The sequence below is a fragment of the Taeniopygia guttata genome, chromosome 7 (assembly GCF_048771995.1).
Source record: "Taeniopygia guttata chromosome 7, bTaeGut7.mat, whole genome shotgun sequence".
NCBI lineage: Eukaryota > Metazoa > Chordata > Aves > Passeriformes > Estrildidae > Taeniopygia > Taeniopygia guttata.
In genome coordinates this window covers 37359247-37374111 of record NC_133032.1, presented here as the reverse complement: position 1 = coordinate 37374111, position 14865 = coordinate 37359247, and the positions used below count along the sequence as shown (strand labels likewise).

The following is a 14865-nucleotide window of genomic DNA, read 5'->3' as shown; positions in this document are numbered from 1 at the left end:
TCTAGGGGGTGGTTGGAGGGGCTCAACGTTACAGGGGGATCGACTGTTTAGTTCCTCAGGTGGCTCTGAAACTTCTCCTACAAAAATGGTTGACTAAAATAGTCCCTCTACTCTTTTTTTTTTTTTTTTTTGTCCTTTTTAATCAAATCTACAGCGTTCTACGTTCAAAGCTAAGGAAATAAAATCGCAACCGAGGGGTTGCAGCCTTTGAATTGTTAATTAGAGCTGTGATCCCACATCCCGCTGGGAATCTGCGAGGCTGCGCTCTCCTAAAGGCCTGAACTGGAGTACAGCACTTCCAGGCAAGGTTCATTCCAGACAGACAGAGCAATGAACACTCAGTGGCGTGAAGTGGATGTCATAATTAAGGTATTACATAATCATGCCTTCTCTCTGCTGTTAAATACAAAAACAGCATCTTTTACATTATCATATAAAAGCATTTAGGCTGTATTTTTATTTATCACTTTACACTGGTAGTCTCTTGTATGTGTACTCAATAGAAACCAAAGAATTTTGTACACTATTTTTTGTACAATAAAAGATAAAGTGTGCATTAGGTACGCTTGTACATGACAATATTGTACAATATTTACAGTTCAGATATCACCATGAAATTCTGTATTATCTATATACACAATGAAAATTTCTCAGAAACATTTGGACTATTTCTTATAATCACAATTTTTAGTATTATAGAAAAAGAAAAATTTCAGTAATCATCTGACATTTGTTACTGCAACCTTTCAAGATTTCTGATTGGCTTATCCAGCAACCTCTATCCCTCCTAATCATCCAAAATCTGGTACCACTGCTCCTCGTGGTGCCCTGCGATGGCAGCGAGTGTCTCCACAGAAATACTGACAGACCCTCGTGGGATCAACACCTACAGATAGACTCATGTGCACGTTCACTGTGATAAGGACTGGACCAGTAACAAAGACATTCAATGTTATCTAGAGATCTTCCTCCTCTTGAGTTTTGGAGGCTTCACTTGTCTGTCTCCCTGCGGGATTTGGTGGACCTAAAAATAAGTATATTCACAAGTTAGCAAAGGACAGTGGTCAGGGCATCGAGGAGCTGCAGGAGGGCTTGAGGGGCTGCCAGGAACAGCTCTGAGCATTTCACAGCTACACAGAATAAAGGGACTTCAACAACTTGGAGAAACTGGGAGGAAAAGGTTGATTCCATAACTTGTGCATCCCAAACTTTGGAGAGAGAGAGCAGCTGCAGTGGCTGGGAAACAACCCCAAAATTAGGGATTGAAACCCTCAAGTCAGGGATTGAAAACACCAAATCAGGGACTGAAACCCCCAAATCTGGGACTGAAACCCCCCAATCAGGGACTGAAATCTGAAATCCCCAAATCAGGGACTAAAACCCCCAAATCTGGGACTAAAACCCCCAAATCAGGGACTGAAATCCCCAAATCTGGGACTGAAACCCCCAAAATCAGGGACTGAAATCTGAAACCCCCAAATCAGGGACTAAAACCCCCAAATCTGGGACTAAAACCCCTAAATCAGGGACTGAAATCCCCAAATCTGGGACTGAAACCCCCAAATCTGGGACTGAAACCCCCTAATCAGGGACTGAAATCTGAAATCCCCAAATCAGGGACTGAAATCCCCAAATCTGGGACTAAAACCCCCAAATCAGGGACTGAAATCCCCCAAATCAGGGACTGAAATCTGAAAACCCCAAATCAGGGACTAAAACCCCCAAATCAGGGACTGAAATCCCCAAAATCAGGGACTGAAATCTGAAACCCCCAAATCAGAGACTAAAACCCCCAAATCTGGGACTGAAATCCCCAAATCTGGGACTGAAACCCCCAAATCAGGGACTGAAACCCCCAAATCAGGGACTTCATAACCAAATTGTAAATGACAGAAGGTTTATTCCTTCCCAATACCCCATTTGTTACATGCTGTTTGTTATTTTGGGTCATGAAACTGCAGATTCTCCTTTTGATCCCAATTAAACAAACTCCCAAATCAGGGACTAAAACCCCCAAATCAGGGACTGAAACCCCAAATCAGGGACTGAAATCTGAAATCCCCAAATCAGCGAGTAAAACCCCCAAATCTGGGACTAAAACCCCTAAATCAGGGACTGAAATCCCCAAATCTGGGACTAAAACCCCCAAATCAGGGACTGAAATCCCCAAATCTGGGACTGAAATCTGAAAACCCCAAATCAGGGACTAAAATCCCCAAATCAGGGACTGAAATCCCCAAATCTGGGACTGAAACCCCCAAATCTGGGACTGAAATCCCCAAAATCAGGGATTGAAATCTGAAAACCCCAAATCAGGGACTAAAACCCCCTAATCCGGGACTGAAACCCCCAAATCAGGGACTAAAACACCCTAATCCAGTACTAAACCCCCCTAATCAGGGACTAAACCCCCCTAACTGAGGACTGACCCCAAACTGCAATAATGACAAATTGAGTGACAAACCTTCACACATTCTAGTGACCAGAGTGATAAACCACGGGGAGAATATCGTGAGAAAATGTTGGGAATGGGAAACTGGAGAAGTCCAGCTCAGAGCTGTTATTAAGGAATGAGGGATATCCAGGAAACTCTTTTAGTTCAAAAGGAAACATTGAATTCCCAGCTAATGCTGGATGGATTGGAGAGCCAAAGTTTGGCATTGCTGGCTCAGGGAGAAGCAGGAGGAGAGAGAGGAGGAGGAGGAAGGCTGAGCTGGTGTGGAATTCCACCACCATCTGTCGGCAGCAGCTGCAGCTCCAGCACAGGAACCATCCCCAGCGCTCCCTGAGCCCTCCAGCCCCGACATTCCTGCCAGAATTCCCTGCTGGAGCTGCTGATCCTGCTGCACATTTCCCTCTCACCACGGCTGGGGCTGAGCAGCAGGAGCTGCAAAAGCTGCAAGTCACTAAAAAGAGCTGCTGGTTCCCTGGGAGTGCTCCTAGGAATGCTGATCCTTATGGAAACCAATCCCAAATTTCTGCCAAATAATCGATCCAGGCACTGCAGGTGCAGTTTGGGGCCAGAAGAAGCAGAGCAGCAAATCCAACCCAGCCCTTCCCTGAGTACTTTGGACATTCCTGGAATTATGGCAGGGAAAAGGTGGCAGCAGGATGGGCCAGCCCAAACTCCCATCCCAAATTTATTTGTTGCAGACCAACAATCCCCTCCTGCTTTCCTTGTCCTCTCAAAGGAGGGAGACACAGCAACGTTGTTTTAAATCAAAGCTCAAATCTCAGTTTGTTAAATTCAGTTTTAACAAAAGATTTGATTGGGTTCCTACTTAAAAGCTACTCAGTAACTTTTTAAATATTTCTTGTTGGGTCTGCAGTCAGCTCTAAGCCTTCAGTTCTTCAAATATATAAATAAATATAAATACATTTCCTTTTTTATACTCCAGAAGCTCTAAAAGTGTTACTGTACATTCCAAGAGTGCATCTCTTCAGTCCTGAGCACTGAATATCAGCAAAAATCCTTTTTTCTCCTGGGTTCAAACATTTTATAATTAATAATTTGAATAATTAATAACCAAATAGAAGGTGTGGGAGGTTACATGTGCTGTGATAGATTTGTTTTTTATTTTTTAGGTGTTTTAGAAATAAAAATGAGGATATTTTATAAACCAAACTTGTTATTGGAAAGATGCTGGAGTTACACCATAACAGGGTAATTAATGTGGAAAAACCACTCTTGGATGTGATATTAGAAATATATATTTTTAAACTTACCTTTCATTACAATATCTTTCATTTCTCATGGGGAAAACCGAATTCCAAGAGTTTTGTACTCAAAATCCTACAACTTTTCCCAATTTTCAGAACCATCAGACTTTTGCAAACAGTTTTTAATGCAGGGGAAATATTGAAAATTCCTTATTATTCCAGAAAATAAACCCAGAATTTGTTAGAAATCCACCCAAACCAAGCCTCCCTCCAATGGACACACATGCAGAAACATGGAAAAGGAGAATACTTCCAAGGAAAAGGAACTTACATTCCCAGACATTTTGTCTAGTTCACTCATGGCCTCGTGTATAGCAGCTTCTAAATGGTTATTTAGCTTTCCACTTCTAGGGAGAAAAGATGAAAAGTGTCAGTAATTCTTAAGGACAGAAAGGAAACTCGAGAAAAGTGAATAACAAACACATTAAATTCATTGGGAATGTTCTGAGCCTGGAGCTCCCAGGTTGGGAGCACAAGGAGGAAGACCAGACCTGTAATATTATGGAAAGGAAAGGTTTGTGTTGGGATTACAGAAGAAAAGTTAAATATCCTTCTAACTTTCAATGAACTGTATTCATTATCCCAAATATTCCCATTTTTACCCTGGAATAGCAGCACCCCACAGGCTGAGGGGGAGGTGGAGTGATGGTTTCCTTCTTCCAACCCCAAATTACCCCAGGTCACGGGGCAGCTCAGGCACATTTCATTTTAGTGACCATTCTGTGGGGTCTCTTTGTTCTGAAGGACTTTTCCCACTTGGACACGGTGCCAGGCCCTGCTTTGGAGATGAGGAGATGGGAGGAGAAGATGGAGGATGAGCAGAACCACAAGGGAAGGTGGTGGCACAGACAGGTATGGAAACACCTTGTCCCCTGCTGGGACACCAGGCCTGTCCCTCACAGAGACACTTAACTACGAAAATCTTTTCTTTAATCACAGAATTCTGGAATGGTTTGGGTTGGAAGGGACCTTAAAGCCCATCCCAATCCACCCCTGCCATGGCAGGGACATCTCCCACTGTCCCAGGCTGCTCCAACCTGGCCTTGGGCACTGCCAGGGATCCAGGGGCAGCCACAGCTGCTCTGGGCATCTGTGCCAGGGCCTGCCCACCCTCCCAGCCAGGAATTCCTTCCCAAAATCCACTGTAAATCAAGCCTGGAAGGCAGTGGAAGCTGTGGGACATGAAGGTCATTTCAAGGGCTTGGAGACCAATCCTGCTCTGCTGAACCAACCCTGGGCCTGTGTGATGAGCACTCTGTTTGTATTTAACACTAAATGTTGATTGTATTTAACACTAAATGTTTAAAACACCTGGATAAAAAGCCAGTAGTGCATCACAAACCAGACAGAAACCCATGAACTTTGCCAGATAAATCTACAGCAGGACATGGGGAAACCAGGAAATATCCACCAAAGGATTCAAACTAGGAAAGAAGTTGAAATATGGAGCAAAACCTCTGTAAGGGCTGTAATGCAGCAGTTTGTGTAAGATTTAACCACTTCAAATCTGCTCCTGCTGTCCTTGAGTCACTGATTTCACTTCAGGGACATGAATGAATAACTGGGAAATTGCCAAAAGCTCGTCTGTGCTCCCTTAAAATCCAGGAAGGCATTTTGGGGATGATGTTGGAAAAAACAGCCACCACCAGTGTGTCACTGGTATAAAAATTCCTTCTCTTTGGCCCCGTGGGACACAGGAATAAAAGCAAAGCTCAGCCCTTTAAAGGAAAGGAAGAGAGGGAATTATTTAATCCCTTTCAGCCTGTGGTCATTCAGAGCTGAGTTTAAATTCTCACAGGTTTAAGGAATGTATTTTCCCTGTGACAGTAAACAAGCACCATCATAGAACAAACCCAATCACAGCACAGTTCCTACTCTGTCATCCCTTTAAAGATGTCCAGAGGCGTTTTTTTCCTCCCAAAATGCAGCAATTTTCCTCTTTTTGCCCATCCTGATGCTGCACGCCCCAATATTTGTTGTTTGATAGTGTTTCTATGCTGGTATTTGTCACTAAAAGGTGAAAGTTGGATAAACCCCAGCAGCTGACACAGGTGTGAGCCAGAGCTCAGCCACAAATCCTGCAGTGGGAATAAAGGGGATTTCTCAGCATAACCCTGTGCTCAGCTGCCATGGGGAGAAGGAAGGAGGTCAGCTCTGGTTAAAATGTGTGATTTGGGCAGGGTAATTTTCATGGGATGACTTTTTGCTGCTTTTAAGCTCCCCCACAGGGGATGTTTCACAGAGGAGATGCCCTCAGAACGCCTCAGATTCCAGAACCACCATGAGGAACCCCAAGAAATGAACCCCTCAGCTTGGCTGGGCTGCCCCAGCAGGGCAGCAGAGGAAGGGAAAAGCTGGAATTTGGTGGGGAAGAGGATGGACTCACTTCCTGTTCCTTTTCCTGGCGCGGCTGAACGCCTCCAGCCCCTCCGTTAGTGTCTTCAGCTTCTCCGGCTCCACCTGGGGAAGGGATGGACACCAAGGGAAGGTTTAGGTTGGATATTAGGAAACATTTTTTCACTGAAAGAATAACAAAATACTGGAATTGTCTTCCTAGGGAGGTGGTGGAATCACCATCTCTGGATGTGTTTAAAAAAGACTGGACTTGGCACTTGGTGCTATGGTCTAGTTGGGGTGTTAGGGGATGATCTCAGAGGTCTCTTCCAACCTCATTATTCTGGGATTCTGTGAAACCTCGTTCCCCAGAGCAGCAAATCCCACCTTTCCTGCTCTGCAGCAGGGCAGGAACAGCACCTGGAGCTGCCCACCCCTCCCACCTTTATCCATTACTGGAATTTCTCACCAGCGGCAACAGAAACGCAAATTTGGGACATTCCCGGCACAAAACTGAGGAGAAGAATCTTTTAAAGATCTTTCTTGGCAGTGCTGGTGGAGTGTCTCACTCTGCACTCGCTTTCCCACGTGGATTTTACACCTGGAATTCTGAGTGCCTGGGACTGATGATCCCATTTTTACTCCAAAGTGTTCCCATCACCGCCAGCTCCAGGCTGAGGAATTCCAGGTCTCTGCTCAACTCATGGCACGGCCAAATGCATTCCCATTCCAGAAGGAAATCCTTCTTTGCCTTCTGAATCCAGATATCTTCACCACAGCTTTACTTATTTGTCTTAAAATCAGCTCTTTTAATTATTTTGTATTTTCCCCTAGCGATCAGGGATGAATTTGGGCACGTGCTCAAGAGAACTGGGAATTTAAATCTTGAATATTTTAAATTGAATCAATTTAAACCACTGTGTGGGCACCAGTAAGTCCCAGTGTAAACAATACAAGCAGAAAATTAATTATAACATCTCTATAATTTCATCATTTGCATCTGAAAACTTGAAGCCACATCACTCTATTATTTTGATCTGGCTCAGTCATTCTTGCTGGTAAAAACAACAAAATCAGATATTTAGAACACATCAACTTAAAGATAAGAAATGGTTCAGTTCCTGTTTCTTTGCTACATCTTACTTGACATTTTCCATAAATACAAATGTATTGAGTGTGTGCCTATACACAACCTGGAAATGAAGTGGGAATGAAAATTCCCTCCAAGTTCAGCCTTCCAATTCCTAAATAATTTATATTCACCACAGATCTGATGTGTAGACACAACAAGGTGGAGGTAAAGAGCGAGCAGTTGCCAAAATCTCTCCAAATAAAGTCCAAACTTACACATTTAGACCAGATTTCAATATATTGAAGTCACACCTGTGCTAAAGAAATTGGGAATGTGCTGATCCAGGCACTTCCAGGAGTCATGAATGGAGAAATCTGCACTTGGGGAGCTGAGATTTCAATTTTTATGAAATAAATTCAATTATGCCACAAATTGTAGCATTCTTTGCTTAAAACCTGCTCATTTTTAATGCAAATATTTCCAATAACCCCTCCCCTCACTGGATTTTGGAAGAAGACAAATTGAGAATCTGGGGAGCTTTTCTAAGGACAAACATGAGAAAAAAGGAATTATCCCTCTCCGTGATAGAAATGTTTATCTCAGGAACAAACTGCCAAGGGCTGCCAGGAGAGAAATTGCAAAGTTCAATGTAAATAATGTTATCAAGAATTAATATCATGTTTGGGAAACAAAGGACCTCTTAAAGTAACAAAAAAAAATCATTATTGGCATTTTATGATGGTTATACATTAAAAAGCACTTGGGTTTTTTTGGGAAGAAGTGTCAAATTGCTACATAACAGGGTATGGAAAGCAACTCCAACAGAAATAACAATTAATAATCATCAATATCAACACCAGATGACACACATGGGAGGAATCCTCCCTGTTCTACCTGCAGCACCAGAAAAGCCCAGTTTAACCAGCCCAGTTTAACACCTGGAAATTCCCACTGGGAGCAGGATTTGCCCTGGTAAAATTCACCAAGAAAAGCTCCCACAAAACCTTTGATTGCTCTGGTCCTGTTTAGGTGATGAATAATAACCAAGGTGGGTAATAATCAAATTAATTGCTTAATGAGATACAACTCCTCTGGTTTGGGATTAGATTCAGGCTTGCTCCTTTTCTTCCCAGAAATTTCTGCTGCACTTCCTCAGGCTCCTCTAATTTCCAGTAGCCAAAATCCAAGGAAAGGAAGTGCAATATTCCTCCTCCTCCTGGCTGGATCCCCCAGACAGATCCATCATCCCATTAAATACCTGAATGCCCAAAGTCTTTTAAATGGAAACAAAAATCGAGTAATAAACAATCTAAAGACCAGAGAATGTACAAATCCCAACAGCAAATTAATGCAACACAGGAGGGTCACATTTTGTTACAGAAAGGCTTTAAAAGACATTTTCAGGAAGCTCCAGAGGAAAAGGAATTTTCCCAAGTGCTGCAGGTCACTCCCACCATGGGCTGGTGCAGAATTCCTGAAGAACATTTGGTGTTCAAGGATGTTTCTTTGTGGTTTCCAAGGGTGTTTCTTTGTGGTTTTCCAGGTGATTTCTTCTGGTCTGGTGTGGGTTTTTCCCTGTGTATCCCACCTTCCACCCTCAACTCCTGCCCTTTGGAATGGCTTTTCACCCCACACTTCTTGATGAAGGAATTTTAGACACATTTCTTTCATATTTCAATTTAAAATGATTAATTCAAGGTGATCTGATGCCAGCGGTGATCCATGATGTGGGAATTCCTCATGGAGAGCTGGGAGTGGTCTCCACCTTGCTGTGAGCATTCCAAGGATCTGCTTCCCTGGTTTTGTGTTCAGTACCCAATAAAATGGGTGCCACTGGATTTAACATCCCACAATTCCCACACAATGCACAGAAACCCCACCACAGCAAAAGAGGTTTGCACAAAACCTACAGCACATTCTGGTATCCCCAGATCCAGAAGGAAACAAGAAATTGCTCAGGAATGCAGGTAAGAAAATTCACCTCTTTACACAAGTTAGAAAAAAGAAACTCTCTCATTTCTATTAAACATTCACAGAGATCTGGACACACAGATTCTGTTAATCCATAAAAGCACACTGGGAGTGGGAATGGTGTTCCTGTGCTCCTGACTCAGGCAGGGATATTGAACATGGAATTCTCCCAGTTTTGTTTCATCCCTAGAAGTTTGTGATCTTCTCCTGTGCCTCCACTTCCTAACCTGACTTGTAACTCAGGGATCTGAGCTCCCTGAGGGATGAGCTCTGAAACACTCTCCTGGTTTGGGCTGGGGTGGGATGGATGAATTTCTTGTCCCTTCTCTCCTCTGGGTATCTGCTCCTGACTGAATTCTGGGGAAAGAACACTTTGGTCCAACCCACTCTCCTCAGTTTTAAGTGATTTGATTTCTTTTTGTCACTGACAAACCCCTATTTCCTTAAATCTCCACTGTCTGCTTATGCAGAAATATTTCTAGGTGGAAGATGTGCAGCATTTTGTAAGATCTACAAATATAAAATGTTACACAAGCAGTGGAGACCAGATTTGGGAATATTTTTCATAATAAAATTACCAATAACTCCTTGATAACTGCATTTCCTGTATATTACCCAACAAGCACATGATTTGTTGACACAAAAGAAGAATTTTAGTATGAAAGAGCAAATTGGAACACTTTCCTTATTACTGAATGATGATCAAAACCTCTTTTAGAGTTGGAAATGTGTGTGCATTTCCTGTGAGAAGTGTGTGTCAATCAGCAAGATTTCCCTCATTAAAGATTCCTCAATCTGATGAGGCCACTTCTCCTTTCTGCAGTTTCAGCACTTTCAGGTATTTCTGTATCAGATGCTTTGGACACAGCCAGGAATTTGTCTGAACACACCACGGAAGTGAGAACCACTTTTTGTTACCACCAAAAAATCATTTAGCAAAGCCCAAATCTAACCTGTCTCATGGCCCTGGCAGGAAATGAAGGGGAAATTCAGCTCTACAAGCTACAGATAGGAAAAAAAGCCATTTGTGCTGCTAAAAGAAGAGACAAAACAAAGACAAAATTTTGATTTGTGTGCCGGCGCGGGGGGAGAGAGAGATGTAAATATACCTTCCCCTCCTCAGCGTTCTGTTGGCATGAATTGTGAACCTCTTCTTCTCTGCCAAGTTTGCCAGGCCAGGAGGTCAGTCCTTTGATCTGGCCCCAGACCAAGTCGCCCACGTTAAACGTCCTCGGCCTGTAGTGGATGAGCTCGTGGGACGAGGGCGACTCGGGGTTCCGCAGGTCCTCCTCGCTGCTGATGCTCTTAGCATCCGAGGGGCTGGGCACGCACCCGTTAATGCTTTTGGCATTAAAATCTCCATTGTAATGGATGTAGTCTTTCACTAAGGAACTCTCCAAGCTATTGGAGGAACTGGGAGATTGCTCTTCCAGGATCAGGTCTTGTTTGGAAGTGTTGAGCAACTCCCCGAAGGCCCTGTTGGGCTGCGGGCGGTTCCCGTTGATGTGTGCACATCGTTCCACAGTGTTCTCCAGTCTTTCCTTGAAACTCATCATAGTTCTTTTGTAATTGTTATACCTGAAATTCTCCTCCAGCACTTTCTCGCTCTGACAGTTCCGCTGCGCCAGCAGGGCCTGGTGCTGCTCCCCCTGCAGCAGCGGCAGCGCCGAGACGTTGTTGGGCCTCTCGTGGCACGGGCTGCTGTGGATGTGTGCGGAGTGCTCCAGGAACTCCTCGCATTTCCACCTGCTGATCTCCCCCACGGGGCTCTGCTCCCCTTCCCACTGCTTTTTGGGCGTGTTACAAGCGGTTGGTTTGTAATACTCGTAGCCATCCCCCTCGCCGGGGTTCTTGCCGTGCTGCTCCGCGTTCTTGGGGCCCCGCGCGCCGCGGCGGCCGCGCCCCTCGTGCTCGGCGCCGCGGCCGTGGATGACGGCGCTGACGGCGCTGGACAGGTTCAGGGGGTCCCCGATGGAGGCTGTGAAGGCACTCATGGCACTCAGGGCGGGGATGGGGCTCGGCTGCGCGGCGCTGGAGCCGGCCGTGGTGATCACCACCGGCACCCCCTTGCTGGCGGCGTCCACCACCGCCTTGTAGATGGCGTCCACCGAGGCGTCGCCCGCGGCGTTGGGGTTGTCCTTGGCCTGCTGGCCCAGGGATGGGTCAGGTCTCTGCTGCAGGTCGCAGGGGGGCTCCTGGAAGGGAGGGAGGAGAGTGTTGGAGCTCTCGGGAACCGGCGCCATTCCCATCTGGGTGATCATTCTTTTGTTGAGGACGGCGGCGTCTTCCTGCATCCTCACCTGGGGAAAGGAGAGACAAGATGGGAATTGCTGTTTGAACTCCAGTTGGAGTCCAGTAGATAAGGTCTGTGGCTATTCACTACAGCACATTTATTTTTTTTTATACACCAGGTACAAATTGAACAAGGTAGAGCGACAATTAAAAGCCTGACTTAAAGGAAAACAAAACTCTGTCTCAGGCTTTGTGTCAGCAGGCTCCTGTTTTCTCTCAAGTCCTAAACAACTTCACCGAGGTCAGTATTTCTGATACAGAGACACAGGATGGTTGGGGTGGGAAGGGACCTCAAAGCCCACCCACAGGCAGGGACACCTTCCATTGTCCCAGGCTGCTCCAAGCCCCGTCCAGCCTGGCCTTGGGCACTGCCAGGGATCCAGGGGCAGCCACAGCTTCTCTGGGCCAGGGTCTGCCCACCTTCCCAGCCAGGAATTCCCAATATTCCACCTAAATCTCCCTGCTGGCAGTTTGAACCCATCCCTCCTTGTCCTTGTGCTGTCCCTCCAGTCCCTCTCCACCACCCCGCAGTCCCTCCAGCCACTGGAAGATGCTCTGAGGCCTCCTGGGAGCACAGGATCACATCCAGGTGGGCTCTGTGCATCTCCAGAGGAGGAGAGACCTCAACTCCACAACCTCTGAGTTCTGCTCTCAATTCCTTTTCTTTCCTTCCCAGACCCCAGCATTGCTTCTGTCCTTGAATGAATTCCTGACTGCCACCACTGTGCTTTTGGAATTGGTCCACAATCCTGTTTTCTCCTTTGCTGTGTGCCTTTCCCATGGGATCTCCAATCCCCAGTATCCCACAAGCTTGTTGTCTAGTGAGAAATGGATTTATAGAGAATTTAAAAAATTTGATAGAAAGTTTATGCAGTTTTGTATATTTGTATGTAAATACTGAGATAAGGCTGTTGATTTAAGAAGATCATTACCTATGGAATAGAGATGATATTGTTAGGAGAAAGATTGAATTAGAAGTAAGTTTTAATATATGGTTTTGTAAAAAGATTAGATATTTTAGAGAATTAGAATTGTGAAAGACGTATTGTAGTAAGATAATGGGGGAAAAATGTGATTAGTGTTAGAAAGAATAGTAATATTGTGTAGTAAAAGTTAGTAAGTTAAAACATATTTATAAAGTATTGTAACTGAGAAATAAGTTGGTTTTTAATACAATAGTGTTGAATTTTATATTTTTTGTGTTTTATTATTTGTTGAGACTAATAATAGAATAAATTTAAAAAAATATTTTAAAAGATAAAACTAAGAAAACCAACACTAAGCCACAGCAAACTGGCACCTCCAGATTCAACCACCTGAGCTCTTCCTACTCCTTGTCACATCCACAGGCAGAGAACACGATGTCAACAAGAGCACTCCAACAAAAACTGTAAAAACCACAGGGAAAATATTCCAAAAGTCCTGTAACTACTTCCTTGGACTATTTATAAAACTGGAAATGTGACACAAAAAAATACTGGGCTAAAGCGACCAGAATTGCTACAAGAGAGGGAACAGCTTGAGAACTGAGATTTTCCAAGGAAATAACTCTGTTGTGTGGAGAGCAGGCAAGTCTCATTTTTGCTCAGTTTGTCATTGTTTAGTCACTCCCATCCCTGTTTTTCAGGCTGCACAATCCCCATCACAGCTCTTCCATCCCATTTCAGTGGGAATACCAGAGGACTGGTGCACACAGTCACTTAGAACAATGTATTAATTACTAGTTCTAATTACTGCAAAGTGCTATCAGTATTTATTTCTTGCTGCTGAATTATCAGAATGGGCTAAACAGGAATTTAGGATAATTTTTATGGGATGGAAAAGAGTTTTGTTAAAATTCTATAGTGATTGTCAGCATATAGAGGAACTTTTTCTCAATACATGCAGCATAACTCCAAAGCAACTAAACCAAATTCCTAAGGAGAAAGGGATAAAATTTCAGTAACAAATGTTCCTGATTTGCAAAACCCATCAGCTACTGAAAGAATATATTGTATGCAATAAATGTATTTATATTCATGTAATTATATAAATGATGTTGTCTTAATCAGCAAAAAAAAACCCCAACGTCTGGAGGATGGAATTTTACCTCCTGAGAGCTGCACACTGGCTTGAATACTGATTTAGTTTTGTTTTCTACCTGGAAATTCTGGAACAGACACGCCATGGGGTTTGGGTTGTTGGCTGGGCCAGGAATTTGGGGCTGGCCTTGAAAGCCCTGCACGTTCTGGTAGCCCTGGAGAAGGTGCTGCTGCTGCTGCTGCTGCTGCTGCTGATTTGAAGGAAACATCTGATTGTTGTTGAGGAGTGACTGGAGGTGGCTGAGCTGATGGTTGTTCAGAGTAGTGTTCAGAGATGACATTTCCCCTGCAAGGCAAGCACAGGCAAACACCACTCAGCAATTCCCTGCACCCCAATCCCACTGAGTGCCAAAAAAACCTCTGGAAAACGACCCTGGCTCCCTCCATCCTCTGGGAATGGGGCTCTCCTGCTCTTAAAGTCTCCAGTGCTGCATCTTTGGTGTCACCTTTCCTGACTCCTGGGACAGAAGGGATGGCAGGAGGAGCTTCTATTCCAGGCTTTGGAATCTCACTGAAACAGTGCTGGGGGATGAGGAGGAGAGAGGGAGGGAATGAGACAAACATTTAAGCCCCAAACAAAATGAGTTCTTCACCAGCTGGGAAGGAGAAAAGGCTTTTTAGCTCAGCCATGTCACACAACACTCTAAACAACTCTTTTTTTTACATTCTAGAGTAATAGTTGAATTAACATTTTTTATTACATGAAAATTTCACTTTACATTAAAGTCTTAACTCTTTAAAAAAACCATACTGTTGAACCTGACTTTATGAAATAATAAAGCTTAAAACACATCCATTTTCTAGTTTGTTTCTTTTTTTTAAATTAATATCTTGTGTTTTCCTAAAAATTCCCATTTGAAAAGTCACTGTTAGATGTATTTTGTATGGAAAATGCCAAGTAGGTTGAGCTCACTGCAGCCATTCAGGTCGGGGTGAGGTAGTATTTAATTATTATTTAATTCTCATCAGGAGTAGATTGCCAACAGAGGAGCACCTACTCTATTATATGTTTTTGGTAAAAATAATTGAAAAATCATCACCCAGGAAGGAAAAACTTTGTATTTAAGGGGTTTTTCATCACTTGCTTTGTGATGTTGGTTGTTTGTCATCTCCAGTACAGCTACTCCTGCTAACCCCACACCGCCACAGGCACTCCCAGCTGACCCAGGGATTCTCCTGAGCTGCCACTCCTTGAACTATGAAATAAATCCAGCTGCCCACACAATGTCCAGGTGGATGTAGCAGGTTTAGGTGGCAGAATTAATAATTTCCAAGATCAATATTAAGCATTAAGGAACGAAAGCAGAACGCGATTTTAATTTCTTACAAGAACGATTGCATTTGCTCAATGAGCAAGCTCCAACAACAGCAAGAAAAGAAAGGAAGATAAAACCA

General features: G+C 44.0%; 1 protein-coding gene across 4 annotated transcripts in view; it reads right to left on the bottom strand.

Annotated features, from left to right (window-relative positions):
- Window positions 1–419: 419 nt before the first annotated feature.
- MBD5 (methyl-CpG binding domain protein 5) overlaps window positions 420–14865 on the bottom strand; it is a 118744-nt gene continuing 104298 nt past the window's right edge. For all 4 annotated transcript variants that reach the window (XM_030278131.4, XM_072931749.1, XM_030278132.4 and 1 more), the window contains 5 exons: window positions 13530–13756; window positions 10207–11397; window positions 6107–6180; window positions 3992–4067; window positions 420–1024 (listed from right to left, as the gene is read on the bottom strand). In XM_030278131.4, the coding sequence (XP_030133991.4) occupies window positions 953–1024; window positions 3992–4067; window positions 6107–6180; window positions 10207–11397; window positions 13530–13756 (1640 nt within the window). In that variant the 3' untranslated portion in view covers window positions 420–952. The remainder of the gene's footprint in view (window positions 1025–3991; window positions 4068–6106; window positions 6181–10206; window positions 11398–13529; window positions 13757–14865) is intronic.